Source organism: Salminus brasiliensis, chromosome 14, assembly GCF_030463535.1.
Source record: "Salminus brasiliensis chromosome 14, fSalBra1.hap2, whole genome shotgun sequence".
NCBI lineage: Eukaryota > Metazoa > Chordata > Actinopteri > Characiformes > Bryconidae > Salminus > Salminus brasiliensis.
In genome coordinates this window covers 24,831,654-24,854,461 of record NC_132891.1, presented here as the reverse complement: position 1 = coordinate 24,854,461, position 22,808 = coordinate 24,831,654, and the positions used below count along the sequence as shown (strand labels likewise).

The window sequence follows — 22,808 nt, the reverse complement described above, 5'->3', positions numbered from 1 at the left end:
GAATGAGCTGATTAGTTGAATCAGACGCGTTGGGAGCAGGGAGTCCACTAAAACGTGCAGGACAGGGTGCCTCCAGGACCAGGGTTGAGAACCTCTGCATTAGTCCGATAAACGTTTGACTTTCAGATAGTAATGAGTTGCTTTTAGTTACTTGTCATAGTATCGATAGGTATCAAGCATGGTAAAGATCCACAGAAAGCACACACTTCACCAGAGATGGCATCCTTCGTGAGAAATAAGAGAAAAGGATTGTTAAAAGTGTTTGGTGCCTTTTCAAGCTGTAGTGCTTCTTAAGATCTTGATTATGAAACACTGAAGGATGTTCTTCACCCAGGGGGACTGGCACTACATGCACAAACTCCCATCAAGGCACCCTACCCAGACATGACGGTACAGGTCATTTACACCTGAACTAACAAGAAATCACAGCTCATAAGCTACATCTCATTACCTTGCCATTCAGATTATCATAAGCCCTTTTAAACGATTTAACTGCTCACGCAAAGCCTAGAACTGTCTGCCGGTCGGAACAATGTATGTCCCAGTAAACAGCCCTTAGAAATCTGTTCAGTTATGTAAACTATTTATGGCATGGACATCAATGGCTTATATACTCACACTACTAACATAGTACTAGCACATGTTTTTGGTGTCTGAATAATTCACAGCCAATTTTTTTTTGTGTGTGTGGGATTGGTTTGTATTGCTGGTAATCATTCATTTTAATTATAATCATTATAATCAAGACATTATATTACATAAATCTGGTTTATCATGAAAAGATAAAAATATAACAACAGCATCACTATTCACTGATGGAAAATGTCACCCATAGGCACATATCACAAACATTTGGCAAAAGAACTGGAATATCAGCAGATACTGAAATAGCTTTGGCAGCAAGACAGCCTATCCAAATAGAACAGTCTTGTTGTTAGAAAAAGCACAAGTACTGCAGTGGTATGGAGACTGGAATGAGAAGCTTGGCTGAAGATAAACAAAAGAGCTGCAAACAACAATAAGTAAGATATACACCATCTAAAGAAATGCAGATAAATATCATTTATAACTGAATAAATAATTCAGATCATTTTGTTCTTTAGTGCTGAACTTGGTAAGAAGGAACTCGCATGGTGTTTCGCAAAGCTCTACTGGTTTTCGTTATTAGTCTGGGGTTCCAGTATGACTCGGTTGCGCTCCTGGATGCAGGAGAGCGCAGTGCGGGGAATCCTCTTGACATTGATGTGGTTGTTCTCCAGGTGAAGAGAGACCAGAGAGGAGGGTTCAGTCGCTCTGACTTTACACACTGACTTCACTGGAACGGATCTGGAACACATCGTTTATAAACAGCGTTACAAACACATCAACCTTTTCGATTACTGCAGCAAGTTTAATCAGTGACATCCCGTAAGGAAAACGACCTGGGTTCTAAACATGCTAATGCTTGCACTGCTTTTTTTTTCCAGTTCTAGTCTCTGGAGATGTACAGTTTGGTAAGGCTCCAAGTCGCAGGGCTATGGAAACATGACCAGCAGATTAGGAGGCATGCACCATATATCCGAATCCACACAATTATTGGCAGGCTGCCAAAGGAAACACAAATATTCTAATTAGTCTGGAGTTCTCAGATCATTTAGTTCACCATTCCCTGGGGTTGGGCATGCACACTGTTCCGCCCGCCATAATTGGATAGGATAGCCTGGAGGCAGCGACAAGCTTATGACTTTGAAATGCAATCCAAACCAATAAAAACTATGAGTGGATTTTGTGAGGGAAGAGAGGGAGGGCAAGGGTAAATGGAGTGACAGTGGGAATAGGGCATGAAAACAAACTGAGCTCCGTTTCAAATAGAGTTCAGTTTTAACCTGCAGAAGTCAGGGTTATCGCGGGCAACAACAACAACAACAGCATGTTTTGATTATATTGTGTTAATTATATCTCACCAATAGCTAAACGAGAGACCATCCTTTACATATTTGCCATATTTGTATCATGTATCACTTTTTAACACCAAAAGGAATGTGAAAAAATTAAGACTACAGACCCAAACTAGTTGTAAATGTAATATTACGTTGAAGTATCATCATTTGTGTCAGTCTATAATTGTCCTAGAAAATAATCAAATAAAAAGATAAAAGCATGACATAAATGACACTGTTTTACAATATATTCATATATTTAAAGTACATCAAAATTTGATTTGTCCCATCAATTCTGATCTCCTCAAATGTCATGTTGAATTGTCATGTTAGACTTGGATTCTGAAGCCCCATTTTACACATGCACGGTAACCCAGAACCTTTCCGGTCATTATTTGGAGGAGGAGCTGTATGTGTGAACCGGACTTTACCCAGGCTTTATCCTCCCAGCCCCTGGTACAAAGTCCGGATAATGTCCGAATGAGCCCATGTGTGAATAGAACAGGTCATTTTCAGAAGAATTCACAGTGGACGTGTTGATGACTATGATTATGGATGAGTCGTGTACTGTAAACAAATCACTGCTATTTTCACACCGTACTTTTTGCGACGTGTCATGCCTCCTGCACAAGCTACACAGGAGCCGCTCGTCCCTTGCGAACATTCCACCCGATCGGAACATTCACTGTAGTGAGAACGTGTCTGACATGGAAAATCTCTGGCTGTACACTATATGTGTGACATTGTAACTTGGGTAATGTCCAGACCTGATGTTTTGGACATTTTCTGGAGTAACGGGTTAATAATTAAAAAGAAAAAAGTGTGAAGGGGGTTCAATCAAGACGAATCCCCCAAGTGACAATGTGCAGTGCAAAGGTCAGTAGATCTTCACAAATATTGAAAAAATTATCCGTCATGTTAGGTTGGGTGACCTAAGAAAACCGTGAAAAAAAAGATTATAACCTATGGCCTGTTTAAGGACAAAGGTCAGTCAGGTTGTCCAAGAACAAATCATTTAAAATAAAATATTTTTTTTATTTGTGGTTTTTGTTTGTCCACCTAACATTTCCTTTTAAAATTGATTGTCCTTCTTAAAATTGAATTACACCCCATTATTGTGTAGAGTGAGAAGAGGTTGTTGTATAGAATTTCTAGAGGGTTTTAAAAAAAAGGGCTTCAGAAACTGTGTGAAGAATACAGTCAGACTCCACCCATACTCACGTGATGCGGTTGTGATCCAGCCGTAGCAGCTGCAGGTTCTTGAAGTGGCGTATGTTCTGTGGAACACTTTCAAGCCAGTTGTTGTCCAGGAGAAGCTCCACCAGCGTTTTGTAGGCACCCCGGAAGGCCTTCCCCAGCAGCCTGTCCTCCAGCAGCTGGTTATGAGAGAGCCGCAGGGACTGCAGACCTGGGCGAAGGTGGCTCAGTGTGTAAGGGGGGATGGCATGGATGTGATTGTGCTGGAGGGAGAGTTGCCGTAAAACTCTGGGCAGGTGAGGGGGCACTACGGACAACTGATTGTGAGACAGGTCCAGAGCCTCCAACTTCCTGTGAATGTAAGAAAAGAAAGAGACCTTACGTCTTTGTGTGTGACAGATGGTCTACGCCTACGCCTCATAGGTCCTTCCTTTGTTGGTTGTATGGTTCAAAGAACTTATTTAATCAGTAAAAAACATTATACAACATCAAGGAAGTTTTTAAACCTTAACAAGATGCTCATTCATTTAGAAAAATCCAGCAAAAAGAGCTGAAGGAAATGGTTCCTCCTTGTTTTCACTGTGAAGAACCAATTCTGGCAGCTTGATCTTTTTTTCATCAGTTTCTCCTACAATTTTGTTGCAACTCTTGAGCAAAGTTTTCCCATAACACACAATGCCCGCCAAGCTGGAAAAGAGGTGAAGTTGAGCATGTGCATCCAGAAATCACAGCTTTTTTAACTGCTCCTAATGCATCATTATTGAGAAGAGCCTGACTGCAGAGAACTGCACTTGTGCTCTAGCAGTTTCAGGCCAATGACACAGTGGCACAGTGGCATTGAGAATTACCGTTCAGGAAGGGGTATATTTATTATTTCAGTAAAATATTAATGCCAGTTTAAGCCTGTTTAGGCAGTTTTTTTTCCCCTATTGAAGCTCAATCCCTCCACAAGCCCACGTTTAACCTTAAACTCTAGTTAAATTCAAGTATAAATTCAAGCAATGTTGAAGTAATGAAGGTATTTAAGGTAAGTTCTTAGGCCTACCTATCTCCGTGTTTTGGGTGTCTACATAACCCATTAGCTTACCCAGGTCACAAAGACTTAAGTTTTTAAACTATTTACCCTGTGAATGTTGATATGCATTCAGAAACAAAATTAGTTTTAGCCTAAAGCTTAATATTATGCTCAGTTTAGGCCTGTTTGGGGAAAAGTTTTATTTCAGTATATTCTGTAAGGGTACACATAAAGCCCACCGATCAGTAAAGCCAGCTATCAATTTTGAGGTTAAATTCAATGGTAATTGAGCGATGTGTCTACATATGAATACACATGTATACACATGTTTTAGTCTAAAATGACCGAAATATTAATTAGCCTCACTAAGATAAACCAAAACAAGTATCAGCCCATGTGCTGAATGCAACTGGCTTAAAACTTCTGCTGGCGTGACACTACAGCTCTGGTCAGCTACTCACAATCTCCCAATGATAGTTGCTAGTAATGATAGATAATGATAATTAATGCCACTTTTTTGAGTTATCCCAGTTCACAACAAATCTGATGTAAGTGTTCTGACGGTTAGTTTAGAGCAAGTATGTAGTCTGGGGGCCCTTAGGACTGCTTGGAGAAACACTGATCTACTAAACCTAAGGATCTCGCAATGGGAGACACAACAAACTTGTTTAAGCCCACATAAACATGCAAGATGCTTTAAGAAAACATCCACTCCATTGCCTTTCTTAGAGCAAGCAAATAAAAAGTCTTGTTTGCCTACAAGAAAATGTAAAAGTATGGCTTATGGTCTGCACATGAGGTCGCGTTGTATTCCCTGTGGTTGATGTTTTGCTGAAGGGCTGAGGATGTTATATGGACAGGAAGTTGTTCTCCAGCATTTTCTCTTAAGCTGGGCCCCATGGCAGGTTGTTAACCCTGCATTAGGCTGCCAGAGCCGGGCTTGAGCCGCAAATGAGAAAATGTAGAAGCAGGAGTGTGTGTGTATGTATATATATATATATATATATATATATATATATATATATATATAATGTGTGTGTGTGTGTGTGTGTTTGTGTTTATGCTGTCGTGTGACTGGAGAAAACAGGAAGACTGAGAAGCACATTTGCTTTGGCACTAGCTCCCTCAAAGCACTGCTGAATGTGCGGCCTGCAGTTAGCAATCAAACTTTGAAGATGAGGCTCTGCCATGGATGAAGAACATTCATCAACAAAGAAGTACTTTGTCGCCATTCAATTTCCTTTTAATATTAGACATGACCAGAGCCCACCCATATTCAACCCTATCTCCAGACAGCTACCAAAGGGTGTGGGCTAGTATCTTGCTTCCTCCCAAAGCCAAACACTGCATGATTTAAACCACTGCCTACACAGCAGCATACAACAGATTGATGCACTTGGCACAGAGTGTTAACCACACGATTTGCCTAAAAGACACATCTCGCATCTCTCTACTTTGAGAAGAAGGAAACTGCACACTAGGCTTGTTTGATATTTGGCTTACATAAAATAAAGGCTGGCCAAAATGAATGTAGGATTGTGGACTTAGGTGGTAGAACTGGTGGAAAAAGGATGAAAATGTAAATAAAAAAAGTTTCACCCATTTCTCCCCAATTTGGACCACCAATTACCCAACCCGCTGTCAAGCCAGATATTTTTGAGCTGGTGTCGATGCAACATCACCAGGGAACCAACGTGTCTGGAGGGAAGCGCTGCATACTCAACTCAGAGACCAATGCCAGACCGCAGCAAAGTGATGTAGAGAGAGAGTGTCATCTACTCATCCAGAAGAGAGCATGGCCAATTGTGCTGTCTAGGGGCCTCGGCTGCCTAAGGCTAGCATCATGATCGGGATTCGAACCAAATTTCAGTAGTTTTTATTTTGTCAGTTGTTCTCATTGTGTGACATGAAGAATGGAAGCTGCTGAATCTTCGGATGCGCCGATGTGCTAACAGAGCAGAACAGAACCCATGTGTGGGATGCTGAGTAGGACTCATCGTCTTAAAGACCCTGTTTACACCTGGTCACTTCATCCGTACTGAGTATCAGTATTATATCTGGATAAGATCAAGACACATAAAAATGCAAGTGTAAACAAAGCAACCATTACAACCGAAAAAACATTCATAATTGCAGCCCAACAAGCAAATTTGCATATTCCCTCCAACACAACACTCAGAGGTTTGACTAACTGGAGACACATCTGACTACCAAGTGTAAATGCATGTGGCCAAATTCTTATCAGAATACAACTCCGATCTAGTCACATTAAATGACCAGGGGTAACCAGGGTCTTAGTCTCAGGGTCTTTTCTATTTGTGCCATAGAGAATTATATTTTAATTGCTTCTGGACTTAGCTAACATCAGCTAGAGCCTGTTTACACCTGGCATTTCCATGTGATTTTAGTGATCGGATCCCGTTCGGATTTCACTTGTCTGCATGAAAAGCCAGGTGCAAACACCCCCAAGACGTATTGTGATCGGAAACCATGTTCTAAGGGGTTAAAGACGGATCTCGTCCACGTTTTCTGTGATCGGATTTAGCTAGGCAAGCAGAAATACTTTGGTCGGAAAAACAGACATATTTCTGCTTTTAAAAAATAATAGTAATAACACAGTAATAACAATATTACTGTGGCTCTTGGCTTCTCTCTGCCTTGCGCTCTCTCTCTCTCTCTCGCGTGTGTGTGTTCATGCATGTGTTTATTTACCGGTACATGAGAGCAGTAGAGTTTGTTCCCCTGCGGTGTAAACAGTCCGTCACATTTTGTGATTGTGCTGTTCAAGAATGCAAGAACCATCTATTGTTCCACCGCACTGAAGAACCCCCACTGTGACTCTGTCTCCTGGAGCAGGACAGTTTTAATAAGAAACGGTTGTTTACAGGAAGTACAACGGAAATGATGTACACATGTGCTTTTTACAAGGGAAAGTAAAATCGGATCTGCTTTGGTCACGCAGAGGACGAGTGTAAACAGAATCCGGTCAAAGTAGACTATATTTACTTGCAAATGCAAGCAAAACAGTCCCATCTTATAGTACTATTTAAACATAAATCATAAATTGGAATGAATACCGGAATATGGATTTCAGTTCTGAATACTGAGTGAATACTAGTACTTCAAATTCTTATGAAGTACATCTGTGCGCAATTCTTCTGCTAACTTGAAGCCATGGATGGCACTGACATATATTAGAGCTGTTGGAGATATGTAGAAGCATAGTCTAAGCTGAGTGAGCTGCCCTGAAGCCCTTCACTGATTCTGTGATTGATTTTTGAAACACCGCTTGTCTCATTTTTATGTAATCTGCAGGTTTTTGGAATATAAAGTGAATGCTACGTAGGTCAACACTGGATTCAAAAGCACAGATGTTCTGTTTTTCTGTATTTGGTGTATTTTATATTACTGTTAATGAATATAAGGAATGCTTTTTCACTTTAAGAGACTTCCTTGGGTTGTTAAAAACAATAGTCTAAATCCATAAATGTTTTATTGGGTATTTAACAGATTAGGTTCCCATGGAAACCAAGAAATAACACACTCACAGACAGACACGTAAAAATGATCACCTATGTACTGATTAAAACAGACTGAAAACTAGATGCAGACTGAAAACGAACAAAAATGATTTTCTTAAAATCTATATTTCATCAACAGCTTATTATGTTTTAAATATGGCAAACACTTTATAAACTCACCAGTAAATCTAGAAACGCTTCAGGCTCAGAGTAAGGCTTGTCAGGACTGTCAGAAGTTGTTGCGAAATTACAAAGAAGGACACCCTTCATGGGAAAAAAACCTCAACAGTCAACCAGCACTAAAGAGAGCCTTATAAAAAAGTGAAACAGGCATAATTACAGCAGTCTGAAGAGTGACAGATTGTAAAAGTGGTTTTGATCTTGAGGGTTATTGGCTGGTGCTGCCTGAGTCGAATCTGCTGGCGCTGAGACCCTCTTCCTTTGTGGATCTGCAGCAGTCAGCCAAAAGCAATCAATAAGACTAGGGGAGTCCTGAGGGAGAGCTGGTCTTAATGAGAAGCAGAGATCCCATCGATGCCACCACACGTCCATAGACGCACACCACGGCCAGAGTTACACAACCAAGCTTACGCAACCGACAGCCATGCTGGCCAGGACAACCACTGTCATGATGAGGCAGATTTCAAAGGACCGGGATGCTGTGGTGCAGGCCTGAACCTGGCCCTATTCGCTCCCGTTACATGAGGCATTGTGAATTTGATAAGGACACTGTGGGCAACAGTCAGTCGTTACATAGTTCTTATCTTGACTAGGTTCCGAAAACTGTTTCTGATTAGGAAACTGCGTTCGGCTCAGCATGTCCTGCCTCATGTCTGTCCAGCTGTTTGCTCATGGTCGTCCCCTCAGGCAGGGGGACTTTTATGTAACCCATTATGAAACTGCTGTTGTGTGCTTTTTTTCTAAAGCAAAAACCCCACCATGCCGAATGCTAGCTTGTGTTTTTAGCGCTCTGAATGAAAGCTTAGCATGTCCTCCAGTTCACCCCCCCCTGACCACTAACCAGCACGATTCTCACTCCTTTCCCAGAGCAGAGTGCCTTCAGTCAGGCTACAGAAGCATCATACAATGAAAGCACTGATGCACTGGAATGAGTTTAATCCCATGTGAGCATTTCCACAAGTTTTCAGGGTACCTTTAGATCTCAGAGTTGGCCTTTTTACTGGGGCAGTGGTGGCTCAGCGGTTAGAGCGCCGGGATATCGATAACAGGGTTGTGGGTTCGATTCCCGGGCTCGGCAAGCTGCCACTGTTGGGCCCTTGAGCAAGGCCCTTTACCCTCTCTGCTCCCCGGGCGCTGGAGTTGGCTGCCCACCGCTCTGGGTGTGTGTGTGTACTCACTGCCCCTAACACGTGTGTGTGTGTGTGTGTGTGAGTGTGTTCACTACCAGATGGGTTAAATGCGGAGGACACATTTCGCTGTACAGTCCACACTGTACAGTGACGAATACGTGCACCTTTATCCTTTTTTTTTTTTTTACTTTTACAACGGAGTTGATGTAATGATGTAACGAGGAAATGATGCACACATTTCAATCAAGTAAATTTAGCATACCACTTTTCTCAGTGTAGCACTAGCCACATTAGCCACAAAGAACCCAGCCCCCCTGGCCTTTAGCAGGACCCGGACGCCCTGTTCCCAGCACCGATCTAACCAGAACCAAATGGGAGCACTCCCACTAACATCAGACCCCCAAGACGTTCGTCGCACAACAAACGCAAACAAGCAGACATTTGCGCACACATAAGCACTGGAGCATCACCCCTGTTTATCCCCGCAGGCCCTTCGCCCCTGAGCGCCTCCCATTCCCATGACATTAGATCAAGCAGCATTGAGGTGAAGTCAGCGGTCAGAGTTGGATCACTGCCAAAGGAAGCTCAAAGGAACGGCTTCAGTGCAGATTTGTGTGACTCTCTAAGCGCAAACATGTTTGAACATATAGCATTCCATGAAGAACACAACTAAGTGGAGTGCGGAAGGGAACGTGACGTTTAAGGGGGACGTGTTGCGAAAGCTGTTAAGAAGGAACCCGAACCTGGGATGAGAGTTTATGAGCAAGCGCCAGGGTCTTAAGGAGGGCAGAACGAGGGGTAGAGGAGGAGGAGGCCGGTTGTTTTAAAGTGCACCCATGGCTCTGTGAGGAGACAAGGATACATTATGTGGCCTGCAATGCATTTACGGTGTATAGTTTAAAGACATGAAGTAGCAATTAAAGAATGGCCGTCCTCACAAATGTCAGCATTTTAAAGCAAAAAATAAAACTGGATAAAATGAAAGGACGAATTTAGTCTTCAACATGACTGCTACCTACTGTTTTTAGCAAAGAAACATACTTTTGTCCATTTTCCAGATAAGTAGTGCCCATACAGTGCCAGAAACCACATAAGCAAGCATATCTGAGTTTACTTTACAGCTCTGCAAGATTTGAGGCAAATGCATGATGAAAAATCCTTAACTTTAGAATTTTTGTGGCAAAGCTAATCTCAGAATCTATGTTCACAGTGGGTTTGAGTGATCCTGACTCATTTCAGAATCATGTTAATGCTCCACTGACTTAATGGACAAGGTCCAGGCTCAAAACGCCAGCTTCTACACTATGTAACTTTGGTGTAGCTGCAGGAGACCTCTGCCGAAAACTGCTTAATGCTTTGCAATGCTGAGCTATATTTGTGTCAAATCATTATTAAAATATAACTCTACTGTGTCACTACATATGGTTCTTTCAGTGCATATACCAGTTATGTATCTATCAGCTTGTCAAAGAATGCACATTTCTGTTGCTGTCCACAAGGTGGTGCTACTACGCAATTTGTTTAGATGGCAGTGAGGTGAAAGTAAATTCAGCTTAAATTCAGGGAGCTTAGAGTGGAGAGGACTATCCTATTAAACTACTTATTAGCAGCCTATTGGTCACACAAATGGAACAGTCTTAACGAGGCTGCGTTCTGGAAAGATCACGCCTTTTGCAAGATTTTTAAACAAACTCTGCTCTGGACGCTTTGTATTTTCACCAGAATTGTGGATAATCGAGAACCAGGAAGGATACATCAGTTGCATCCTCCAGATCACCTCGACCGTAGGCAGCATTTCTGGGCTGATACTGAAACTGAAGGGTCCTTCAGTTTTGAACAGCCTTCAATGAAGTTATGACCGAGAAATGCAGCCTACCTAGGCTTTGGAACGCAGCTACAATTTCAAACAACTTCATCAATTCAACCATTCAGCAGTAGTCTCTACTTTGTGACGCTGTTTAGGTCACTGTTTAGGATGGCTTCTACAAACAGCACATTACACATCAATGAGATTCTCCGCACTCTATGGCTGAACAGCACAAAAACAATGGATTCTTACATGGGGAGCTTGAAGTCACTTGAGATTCCAACAAATGAGTGACAGCAAGCTTTAGAGCATTTTTTATTATTCGCTTAGGATGAGGCGAGAGACCATAATGACCACTTACATGCTTGATACAACATGTAGCTACCTGTAGCTTGTTGTCTTGTCTCTCGCTCTTCAAAGCCATACTGTTGCATCTGTCGCTATTATACCCATCTTCTCTGAGCTACATTAATATCTGTATGGTGCTGCACTGTAGGTAACTCGTTTGCGTTAAGAAAAAGTCAACGCTGCCTTTCATTACTTTTTAGCTACATTAGCCTCGTATCTCCAGTGCATAACTAAAGAAGCAGACCCCAAAAAATGTCTAGGTTGGTTTATTACTTACGGGGTAAGAGGGAAAGCTATGTAAATATGATTTGTGGCCAAAGTTGGTACCTGGCTCCTATAGAGAACTTGTGAGTGCATTAAGGAACTGAAAGGAAAGTGTGCAGGAAACGTAATGAGGGAGTGTGTAAAGGTTTATGGTGTCTGAGTGGAGAGTGTAGGCATGATGTAGGCTGAGGAGAAAAAAGGGGATGGAGGTGGTAGTTAGACTGGGTTCAAGGAGCAGATTTAAGGAGCTTATTTGGACTGACAGGCACTCACAAGCGGTGAGAAGATGAAAGCACACAGTGAAAGTCTCAGCCGGGAAAAGGCTCCGATTTATACCGAGATAATAGCATGGTGCTGGAGAGGTTGGGTAGATCACAGGATTAGGCAGACACACACACACACATATATATATAAAAAAGTTGGGAACAGCATCATTTAGAAGTCCTAGTATTGAGTAAAGGCGACAGTAAAGTTGACAGTGGTCCTCTATTGAGCATGACTGATTATAGGATGCCACACAGAGAGAACTCATAAACTCTACAGTCTAAACTCTACGGCTGAAATAACACTGACAAGAATCGCAGTGATGGAATTTTGCCAGAAGGGGGCAAAAATAGGAGAGTAGGGGCCTTTGGGAGGGACTGGATGGACAGGAGGACATGCACGGAGTCAAATCTCGACTAATCATGCTAGTGCTGATGTCTCTGTTTTTTAAACCAGCTTTAGCCGGCACTGCAGTGAGAAGACTCCGCTCTGGCACGGGGAGGAGAAATGAAGAAAACATGTTGCATATGAGTGATGGCCAGAAAGGCTTTACTAGAAACTGCATTAGAGTGGGAAAAGATGGAGGGAGGTCCAGGCTGTCAGTGAGCTAATAAACAACACAGGCCTCCTGCTATGCTGTGCTAGAAAGCATACCCACATGAACACTGGACTGTCTGGTGTCAGACATGCCTGTGTGGCTTGTGCTATGTGAAGGAGGAGATACTGACCCTGTGAAAAACCTCAGTGCGAGTGTAAAATTTATGAGATGTTCCTTACCACACAAAGTAACACCCTACACACTGTTTTCTCTCCCTTTCCTCTCTTTTTATTATTTCTCATTCTTCCCATTCCCCCTTTAGTTCTATCCTACACTCTACTTTCCAGGAGGAGTGTCATGAGGCCTATGTATGTGGGTATGAACCCTCTCAAGAACGTACCATTTCCCATGGTAAGATTTCTTGTATTCCCAGCCACCATATATGCTTATTACATATAATAACAATAAGTTTGGAATCACTTGGTTTTTTTTTTTTTTTTTTATGTGCAATATTAGCTTATAAAAGGTCAATTTTTGGGGAAACAACAAGAAGTTACTAACGTTAAATAATATACAGTGTGTTGTTCATTAGCTAGAAAACAGAGTGATCAGATACTATCTGGAAAAACATGGACAGCTAGAGGTCTGACCCTATGCATGTCCTCCCGTCCCTCCGGTACCTCCCGAAAGGCCCATACTCTCCTATTTTTGGACTTACAAAAGGCAGATATAGCTAAGCAAGCTGTCCCATTGATTACTACTATAACAGTAGAACTGAAGCCCTGAACACATCAACCCAAAATAATTTAGAACTGACAGAGAAATCAAACGTTACAATTTCCAGCGGGTGGGATACGTTTCCGGATGTCCTACATACCACCCTGACTGTGAATATGAGCAGCTAAAACAGCAGCTGCAACTCGTTGTGTAAAGAACTCTTGACTGAAGGAGACACTGTGTAACGTCTTCATAAAAACTTATTAAAAGACATGTTAATGTTAGGTTACAAGCTTCTAATCAAACATGTGATGTCTTTAACAGCCTTTGAGTGTCTGTGTTTAATCTAGAACATTGCTACTAGAATCCCAGAGGAGGGCCAACACACCACATTAGTATTATTGTACAAGTGGGTTATTGCAGTTTTTAGACCGAGTTTTGACGTTTGTGGCCTGAACTGAATATAGGTCCAATAATCATGGCTTCTGAAATATGAGGGGGGTTGAATGTTTAGTTAACGTGCATTTTATTATTGATGATATTATCAGTTATATTCTATCTCTAAAACCTGTAAATCAGACCACCGTATTGGAATTATTTGATACATTTATCTGCAGCCTAACCAAATATTATTGACAACACTAATTTCCAACTTTTGAACGGTTGTGTAAATCAAAAAAAGCCACAGATCCACCCTCGCACAGCCTACAGCCGTCCCGGCCCGCCCACTAACCCACCCTATACCCCGCCACAGTTGGCTGAGCTTCCGTGCCGCAGCTCAAGCAGGCCTGCAGGAGCCCTCTGGGGACACAGCTCAGCCTTAATTATGAAACAGCCCTGGGCTGCAGGGCCCTGCGGGGGTCCATGACTACACCACTGCCCCGCCGTCTTAATCACCCGCCAAGCGAAGCGTCCTCATGCCTGTGGCCGCAAGGAAGAGAGGCGAGTGTTTGCGAGCTTGCTCTTCCAGTCTTATCACCATCACTCCACATGTTTGGCAGATGAAAGAGGCTCAGTAATGCTGAGTGTGCTGGCTGTCAGCTCGCCGCGGTCACTCGAGCGCTTGTGGAGTGTGCGAGTGAGCGATGGGAGACCCTGGAGAGATACACATCTCCCCTGCAGGAGAGTGACCCTTGGGTACGAGGCTGAGGCTGACAAGTGCAGGCCGACTGTGTGACCGGGACAAAGGAGAAGCCAGCTCGGTTACTGACCACGAGAGAGGCCAAACACACAAGGCCAGCTCAGAGTGCTATTCCGGGACGCTCTCATGCTGCAGCGCCCTTATCGGAGTAGGAGGGGTGACTAGTCTAAGTGTAGCTAAAGTGTGCCCTCTAGTGGTCACTGGGGAAAAGGCTTCACACTCAAGGGACTCAATTTCATAGACCCTCACAGCTTTTTTCAATGAATACAGTTGAAGTCAGTGCAGATCTTATGAGGGTGTTCAAAAAGCACATATTTATTTGATTAGTGAAAGAGCTCTTCTGTAGCTGCTTTAAGAAGTTATTGGTTTGCTGAGCTACTTATAATGTTAGGAAACACTTTTCCATTTGTCCTGAACTCCTCAGTCTTGCATGTATGCAACCAGGGTGCCCTATAATCTCTGTTCTCACCACCTGATGTGGTCGCCCTTGTACTTGAAATTTAATTGAGATTAGAGTGATGAGCATAGTGATGCTGTGGTGTATCTCATATCAAAGTTCAGGGAACCCTTTGAGAACGATGGCTTTTTAAAATGACTGTTTCATTGAAGTGACACTACATAGCCTTAAATATGGCTTTGGGACACTCCACTCACCTTTGGTTCTCATAATTTCAACCTCCAAAAGTGGAATTAATACCATTCACACACGTATACACTTATTTCCACATGTTCACAGACACAGCGTCTCATGTGGATTACTGTTACTGTGTCTGTTACTGTGAAAATCTGATTTTAAGAAATAAAAGATACATGTGTGAGTGTGACTCACGGCAGATTGATCCAGGCGTTGGGGTAGATACTGTTCTCTCTCAGGAGATTATGACTCAGATCCAGCACTCTCAGGTGGACAGACTTGTTCAGAACATGATCCTGCACCTCCACCATCTGATTGTGAGACATCCTCAATTCCTGTAAACGCACACCCAAAATGGCTTATTAGTTAGATTGGAAAATATTGTTTGTAGGACTGAAACTATGATTCATACGATATGTTTTTTATATAGCATAATATAATATGCTTCCTGAAGATCTGCCTAATGCTAATGTATCCATTTTCAGTTTATTAGAGCATTCAACATCATCAATATTCAAATTAGATCTTTATTTGAGGCCTGAGGCATTTGCACACTGAATGTAAATAAATAAATAGAAATAATTGATTCATCTGTAATTAAATATAGTCTCAAAAACATTCATTTTTCACTTTTTTACATCATTGTTTTTTACAGGGCTTCGAAACTTCAAGATTTATGGACCAATAGAAATGCTCCAAAATGACTTGGAAAAAGATCTTTTTACATTGACTTCCACTGAAGGTTTTTTTACTTCTCCAGTACAGTTGGAGATACACGATTTACAGCCAACAGCGTATCTGATATTAATCCAATGAAACGTGCAGAACCACTGAACCAACCTCTAAGGATCGAGGTAGTCCTGCTGGGATGAAGCTGAATCGGTTGTTGTCTAGTTTCAAGTGCTTGAGCACCTTCAGAGGTTTGAAGGCCCAGGGCTCAACACTGCCTTCATACAGGATGTTTCCGGTCAGCTCTAAGACAAGCAGGTTGGATAAACCTACAGAATAGATAAAAGACACTCAAGCCAAGCTGTCCACCATTTTTTGGATTCTGTTAGTTTAAAACAGACTACATAAAAGTTCCCTTGAAGACTCATTCAGATGAAAACTCAACTATTTATGCCGTAGCACAAAATCCTTGTATCACCCTATTTGGCATTTTTCACTTTGTATTTTACGTCATTTGAAAACTGGCACCTGTTTACAGTTCCATGACAAATGCACCAATACAAATGCTTCAGAATGACCTGAAATACAGTAGTTTAACATGGGCTTCCACTGAGTTAAGAAGGTTTCTCCTGTAATGTAGCTATTTTGGAGATACAAGGTTTTTTAGCAACAGCAACAATATAAGCTCCCTGAACAAAAAAATTAATCACCTTGCATGTTTAAGGTGGTAGTAACCTTAGACTCCTGCAGATGGCATTGCACGAGGATGTTTGGGTTATAAACACCTGCAGGGTGTGCAATGGGATTCATAGACTGAGGTGGTACAGTGCTATAATATCCCATTCGATGTGTGGAAAATGGGTCGGATTGGTTGATGAGTGATTTCATTTGGTTGTTCCAAAGGCCATAGTGTGAAGGAAGTAGCTGAATTTGCAGGTGTATCGAAGCGCACAGTTTCAGCCTACAGGAAATTCTCTTCAGAATGGTGTTCGAAAGACGAAACTGACGGACTGAGGGACTGAGGGAGCGCCAGCGTGTTTCGCGGCATGTGAATGAAAATTGCTTCCAGGCAAGAATTACTTCTAGAAGTCAACACAGGTTCAGGCTTACGTCTGCTCAACAATGACAAGAGTTTCCTGTAGACTGGGATTTCTGCCACTGCTGGTAGACCCGTATGACATTATACTTCGATACACCTGCAAGTTTAGCTACTTCTTTCATGCTTGAGCCTTCGGCACACCCAAATCTGCTTTGCGACCTATTTTCCATACATTGAACGAGACACTGCACTGCAAGTCCTTTTCTCAACCTATGAATCCTGTCACACACACCCCACAGGTATTTATAGCCTGATCATCCTCATGCAATGCAATCTGCTGGAGCTCAAAGTTACTGCTATCGTAAACAGACTAATTTACGTCTGGGGAATTTTTGTGCATTTATTGATATCTATATATCTTATATATAAAAGAATATATATTGTTAGTGTCTCAAAAAAACCTTGTTCCTTCATTTTTTAGTCATTTCCTTTTAACGTTTTCACATAATTTGAAAGTGACTGTTGTTCTTTAGATCCTTTTAAAAATGTCATAATGAATGAATGTCCCCTTACTTGTTCTTCATGCTGTAAAATTGCCATTTAGAGATACAAAGTATTTAATATGTAATTATTCTCTTTATTGCATTTATTGCAGGATGTAACAAGCTATCAGGCCAAACCTTTGAAGCTTTGGGAAAGCAGTTGGTTTATTTTGTTGTCATTGATTCTCAGCTCCTCCAGAGACGGCGGCAGACGCGGGATCGTTACCAGACCGTTGCCGTCAAGGGTCAGCCTCTTCAGCTTTGTCAGATTCTGTTAAGGATAAAAAGAGAGCGTGTTTCCTTTCTTCCCTGAGGATGTTTATGAATCACTGCAGAATACAGCTCTGGGCTCAGTGATTAAACATCATCTGTTTAACAGTGATGCCATTTAATCTGGCCATATTTCCAGTATAACCACCAAATGAATAGTCTCCATCTTTGCCAAGGACTTTTGTGCTAGTGAGTTATTTTGAGGTAGTTCTAAACCCTGCCATCAGTGCTGCCCAATAGCACCCTTTGTCTCTGCCAGTCAGCCTGCCAGTCTTCTGGCCTTTGTCACTGGTCGCACACCAGGAGTGGACACTGAAAATCAGACTCCATTTCCTCCCCTTTGAAGAGTACTCACTTCTTCCGCTCACTACACCAACCCTGCAGAGCCAGTGCACCACAGGATGCTGGAGTTTTTAGAACTTTCCACTGGTCAGGGTGCGGTTCCCAGTTTCTTTTTTGAAGCAGCTGCTGCCCTAGGAGGCCTGTGTGGCCGTTCCTCAAGGTCTCCAAGAGACGAACGGTTATTCTGGGAGAATCTGGGCCCAGCTGAGACCGCCATGAAGCTGGCACATCAGTAGCACGTTGAGTGCTGACATATGAAACCTTTCTCACAGTGTGCCGTGCTATAAAGGCTAAGAGCAACAGAAGTCCTGGAAAGCTCCATAGCTGTGACTTCCAAACACTGCATTAAAAGCCAGATGTACTCTGAGACTGCACTTCTGTGTAATACTGATTGTGCATTTGATGCAGGCACTGAATTTTGCTGCAGAATTTTCTATAACATACAAATTATATTTGGAGGAGATGTATAATGTGTTTAAATGCATATATTATTTACTGCATACTTACACTGCACCCTGTGTACAGAATATAGATTTTTGTACAGTAGTATCAAATCAAATTGAACAGTTTTACTGTGTCAGCAATTTCAGCTGGCATTTAAAAATTGCAGTGATTTTTGTTAGCTCCACCATTTCCACTGTAAACGGCAGCATACAGTTGCTATATTGTAAACAGGAGCTGCACCACACATTTTGTAGTAATGAATGTACATTTTTGAAATACTGTATTTATTATGAATATCTTTATCTACTCATGCTTTAGTAGAGCGCAGTAACACTGAGATGAATTACTGATCAGCACAGTGATTTATCAGTCTACTCATGCTTTAGTAGAGCGCAGTAACACTGAGATGAATTACTGATCAGCACAGTGATTTATCAGTCTACTCATGCTTTAGTAGAGCTCAGCAACACTGAGATAAATAACTGATCAGCACAGTGATGTATCAGTCTACTCAGGCTTTAGTAGAGCTCAGCAACACTGAGATAAATAATTGATCAGCACAGTGATTTATCAGTCTACTCAGGTTTTAGTAGAGTTCAGTAACACTGAGATAAATAACTGATCAGCAGTGATTTATCAGTCTGCTCATACTTTAGCAGAGCTCAGTAAAACTTTTACTGTGTAAGAGTCCAAGGGAGCATAATTGGCCACACTCTTTCTGGTGAGTAGGATGTTGGTGGACATTGGCAAAATGACAAAATTGGACAGAAGACTGTAAGAGAGGGGGCAGACAGACGTTTTGGGCTGGAGTTCAGGTGGAGGGGCTTTAGGCATGTTCCTCCTCCCAAAATGTAATTATTTCATTCTTCAATGTTTTTTAAATTTAGGGAATATGAGTTCTAGACATTTTCAGCTAATATGTAAAAAGGACCTGTATCCTGAATACACCCTTTCAAACATGTAAAGAGATATACAGATATATTTGCATATACAAACATATATTATTTGGTCCTCGATATACAGTACCTTAAAGAAATTGAGGCTGATAGAGGAGTCATCCAGAAAGTTCCTGCTCAGGTCAACTTCCTCCAGGTTAGGCAGACCATCAAGCCCTCGAGGAGGCAGTCTAGTAAGATTGTTTCCTTTAATGTAAACCAGTGTAGAGAAATAGGCGTTAACTGTTGCAGCTGTGAGATTTGGGAAGGGGGTGATTTTAAAATGTGGTTTTTTTTGTGTTTTTTTCTTGTTTCTTGTTTTTTATTCTTCAGCCCTCATCAAAACTCACCAGATAGCTCGAGTATGGTGACGCCCAGATCCGTGATGATGGGCAGATGGGACATTCCGATGTCTTTACAAGAAATGCGACCCCCTCCCAGCTGGCATTCTTCTGGCAGCAGGTCTGTGAAGCTATCTCTGGACGCAGTGCTGTTATTTGCTGCTTCATTCTCCTCTTCGTTTTCCTCTTCCTCTTCCTGTCCTTCCTCCTCCCCTTCCTCCTCTTCCTCCTCTTCTTCTTCCTCTTCATCATCATCATCATCATCTTCTTCCTCCTCATCTTCGTCATCATCTTCCTTCTTCCTCCTGGCTCGCTCTTCACCCAGGTCCAGGAGGCGTTTCTTTTCCTCTCTGAGCAGCTGCAGGATTGAGCTTAATTTACCTGGAGCTCCGTCCCTCCTGCCTAGGACAGCGTCTAGCTCCACCCACACAGCCTCGGTTCGCCCTAGCGAGGTCTGATGTGTCAGCAGCACAGACGGGCAAGCCCAGGAACACAGAGCCCATCATTAGACATCAAATACTGAAATGACTGCATTTGCCACGAACATACAAACATACTAAATTTAGCGAGCAAATAGCAGAGACCAAAAAAAGAACGATGGAAATTTATGAGATGGAAAGCGGCTCCAGAGGGCAGAAAATGACCAGCACTCTCATTATAACGTGGGCACACCATACTGAGCTTAGATCAAACTCACACTAAAGGATTTTGGCCTTTTAAGGGACAGAGACATGAGAAGGCTTTACTTTATATGTACTAAAAAAAGTCTGAGGAACATTAACTGGAGAAAAACAAGCCCGTCTGCTGGTTGGCATGTCCGGCCCCACCTGTGTGTCTGCAGCCGTCCCCCTAGAGTGCCTTTTTCTCAGGCTCCCGTCTGCTTTCTTCCCTCCTATAGGAACACAGGCATGATTTAACACACTGTTATCAACACTGAACAGCAGCAAGGCTAGACAAGAAGTCAATCAGGCCATATTGATATATGCGTATGCATTTTGACAATATTGGCTGTATTCCCAGCCCCATATTAAGCTTAATTATAGACTAGAGTATTCACTGGTGTAAATACATATTATATACCAGTCTAGGTCTTTAACTTGAATGCATACATGTTTAATAGCTGATCAAAAAGACAAGCCTTGTGGGAGTTTAAAGAGGTAAATGATAAGACATGGAGTATAAGGTCACAAAAGTATTGGGACACCTGCTTATACATTGAAAAAAAAAAGTCTCTACTGTCCAGGAAAGGCTTTCTACTAGCATTTGTGGGCATAGTTCTACTGCTCCACAGCTAAATCATGGGGGGCTTTATACCGCTAGCATTTGCCTGGCATTAGGCATGGTGCCAATAGATTCGGGTTTATCTGCTTCAGAGGGTCCTATTCTATTTACAGTACTTTTCTTCGGGAACAGGACAAGCTGAGTGTGTACATTTGCATGTTAAGTTAATATTATAGTATATATAATAACTTTCTGTCTGTTCTTGTCCTTCCTCTATGAATATACCACTGGGATACAACTTTATCTTATGACAGCACTGACATATTAATATGACAAAATGAATCACAGTTTATATAAGAAACACAAATTGTCTCATCTGTCGCCCTCTCAGTAATGAACTGTGAACTGAAGCTCTACAGAAGCCCTGTTTGACTGTATGAAACCAGACATCAGATACAAGCTGCTCTTCCTCATTATCCTCAGCATAGCATAGTTATGGAATTGTAACACAACTTACTTGAATCTGCCAGCTCTGTCTCCATAACAGGTGTGTCCGAGATGTCACTGGCAGGTGAGTCTGATTCTGTCCCATTGTTACCTGTGTTGTCCAGTGCATTAAGATCATACGCTTCCACGGCTAAAGCTCCTACACATGCACTCACACACACACATAATAGCCACACGGACCGCATGCTGCTGATCTGATCTGCTGTGTAAGTGTGTGAACTCTCCCTCAGCGTGTACCTGTACTCTCACCTCCAGCTGCCCTCTTAAAGACGCCCGGAGTCAGCAGGAAGGAGAAGAGGAGGGGGAAGACAGCGGGGAGATGACGGGGGTTAAACGTGTACGAGGAACATCCCCGGCTGCACTTATCCCATTTTCAGAAACATCATCCCTCTTTCTGTGGTTATGCTGTGTTTACCTTACTGAAGCATATTTAGAGGCACAGAGAGAGGAAAAGAAACCGTCGGAGAGAGCAGGGGAGAAAGTGGGAGAGAGAGAGAGATGGAGAGAGAGAGGTAGTAAGAACGAGAAGCAAGAACGAGAGTAAGGAAGGTTTTATGAAATAAACCAAAGCAGTTGGAGAGGCAGTAATAGAGTAAGACAGTTGATGAGACAGAGAGGCAGTAATAGAAAGAGGCAATAGGAGGGAGAGGCAGTAATAGAGGCAGTAGGTGAGCGTAAAAAAGAGAGATACAGAATAACAGGAGCAGAGAGAGGCAGTTATGGAGAGATACAGCATGAGAAAGAGGCAGTGGGAGGGAGAGGCAGTAATAGAGGCAGATAGTAGGAGAGAGATGCAGTAATAGAGAGATGACAGTAAGAGAATGTGATAGTGGAAGTGAGACAGTAGGGCAGGGAGAGGCAGTAAGAGAAAGAGGCAGTAATAAAGAGAGAAATAGGAGAGGTAGTAGGAGAGAAAGCCAGTAAGAGAGAGGATGTAATCGAGAAAGAGATAGTAGGGGGGAGACAGTAGGAAAGAGAGGTAGTGGGAAGGAGACAGTAGGAGAGAGACAGTTATGAGAAACAGTAGGAGAAAGGCATTGGGAAGGAGACAGTAGGAGAGAGTTAGGAGAGAGAGCAGGAGAAAGAGGCAGTGGGAGGGAGATCGTATGATAGAGGCAGTAATAGAGAGATACATTAGGAGAAAGGCATTGGAAAGGAGACAGTAGGAGAGTTTAGGTGAGATTGGCAATAATAGAGAGAGACAGCAGGAGAAAGAGGCAGTGGGAGGGAGATCGTATGATAGAGGCAGTAATAGAGGGACACAGTAGGAGAAAGGCATTAGAAAGGAGACAGTAGGAGAGTTTAGGTGAGATTGGCAATAACAGAGAGACAGCAGGAGAAAGAGGCAGTGGGAGAGAGACAGTATGATAGAGGCAGTAATAGAGGGATACATTAGGAGAAAGGCATTAGAAAGGAGACAGTAGGAGAGAGACAGCATGATAGAGATAGTAGGAGAAAGAGGCAGTGGGAGGAAGACAGTAGGCAAGAGAAGGGTAGGAGAGGGAGAGGCAGTAAAAAAAAAAAAAGAGAGAGCCAGTAGAAAAGAGAGGCAGTAGGATAGAGACATTGTAGGAGAGAGAGAGTAGGAGAAAGAAAGAAGTAGAAAAGGAAAAGGAGACAGAGAGTGAAAAAGATGTAAGAGAGAGGCATTTTAAGAAAGGCAATCAGAGAGAGAGACAGTAGGAGAGAGTTTAGGTGAGATCGGCATTAATAGAGAGAGACAGCAGGAAAAAGAGGCAGTGGGAGAGAAACAGTATGATAGAGGCAGAAATAGAGGGACACATTAGGAGAAAGGCATTAGAGACAGTATGAGAGAGAGAGGT

At 42.4% G+C, this 22,808-nt stretch overlaps 1 protein-coding gene across 1 annotated transcript; it reads right to left on the bottom strand.

Moving 5' to 3' along the window:
- Positions 1-647: 647 nt before the first annotated feature.
- On the bottom strand, positions 648-21,170 carry LOC140577266 (extracellular matrix protein 2). The gene is made up of 9 exons (XM_072697161.1): positions 20,996-21,170; positions 20,085-20,149; positions 19,267-19,711; positions 19,008-19,123; positions 17,064-17,196; positions 15,516-15,673; positions 14,871-15,010; positions 3,141-3,467; positions 648-1,326 (listed from the first exon to the last, which is right to left on the bottom strand). Exons 1-9 carry the CDS (start codon positions 21,168-21,170, stop codon positions 1,149-1,151), a joined length of 1,737 nt encoding a protein of 578 aa, XP_072553262.1. The 3' UTR covers positions 648-1,148.
- Between the last annotated feature and the right edge of the window lie 1,638 nt (positions 21,171-22,808).

Coding starts and splice junctions, on each gene's coding strand:
- LOC140577266 (XM_072697161.1), bottom strand. CDS start 21,170: ATGCGGTCCGTGTGGCTATTATGTGTGTGTGTGAGTGCATGTGTAGGA. Junction 17,197..19,007: donor TCAGCCTCAATTTCTTTAAG/GTACTGTATATC, acceptor TATCCTTAACAG/AATCTGACAAAGCTGAAGAG. Junction 3,468..14,870: donor AACGCCTGGATCAATCTGCC/GTGAGTCACACT, acceptor TTACATTCACAG/GAAGTTGGAGGCTCTGGACC.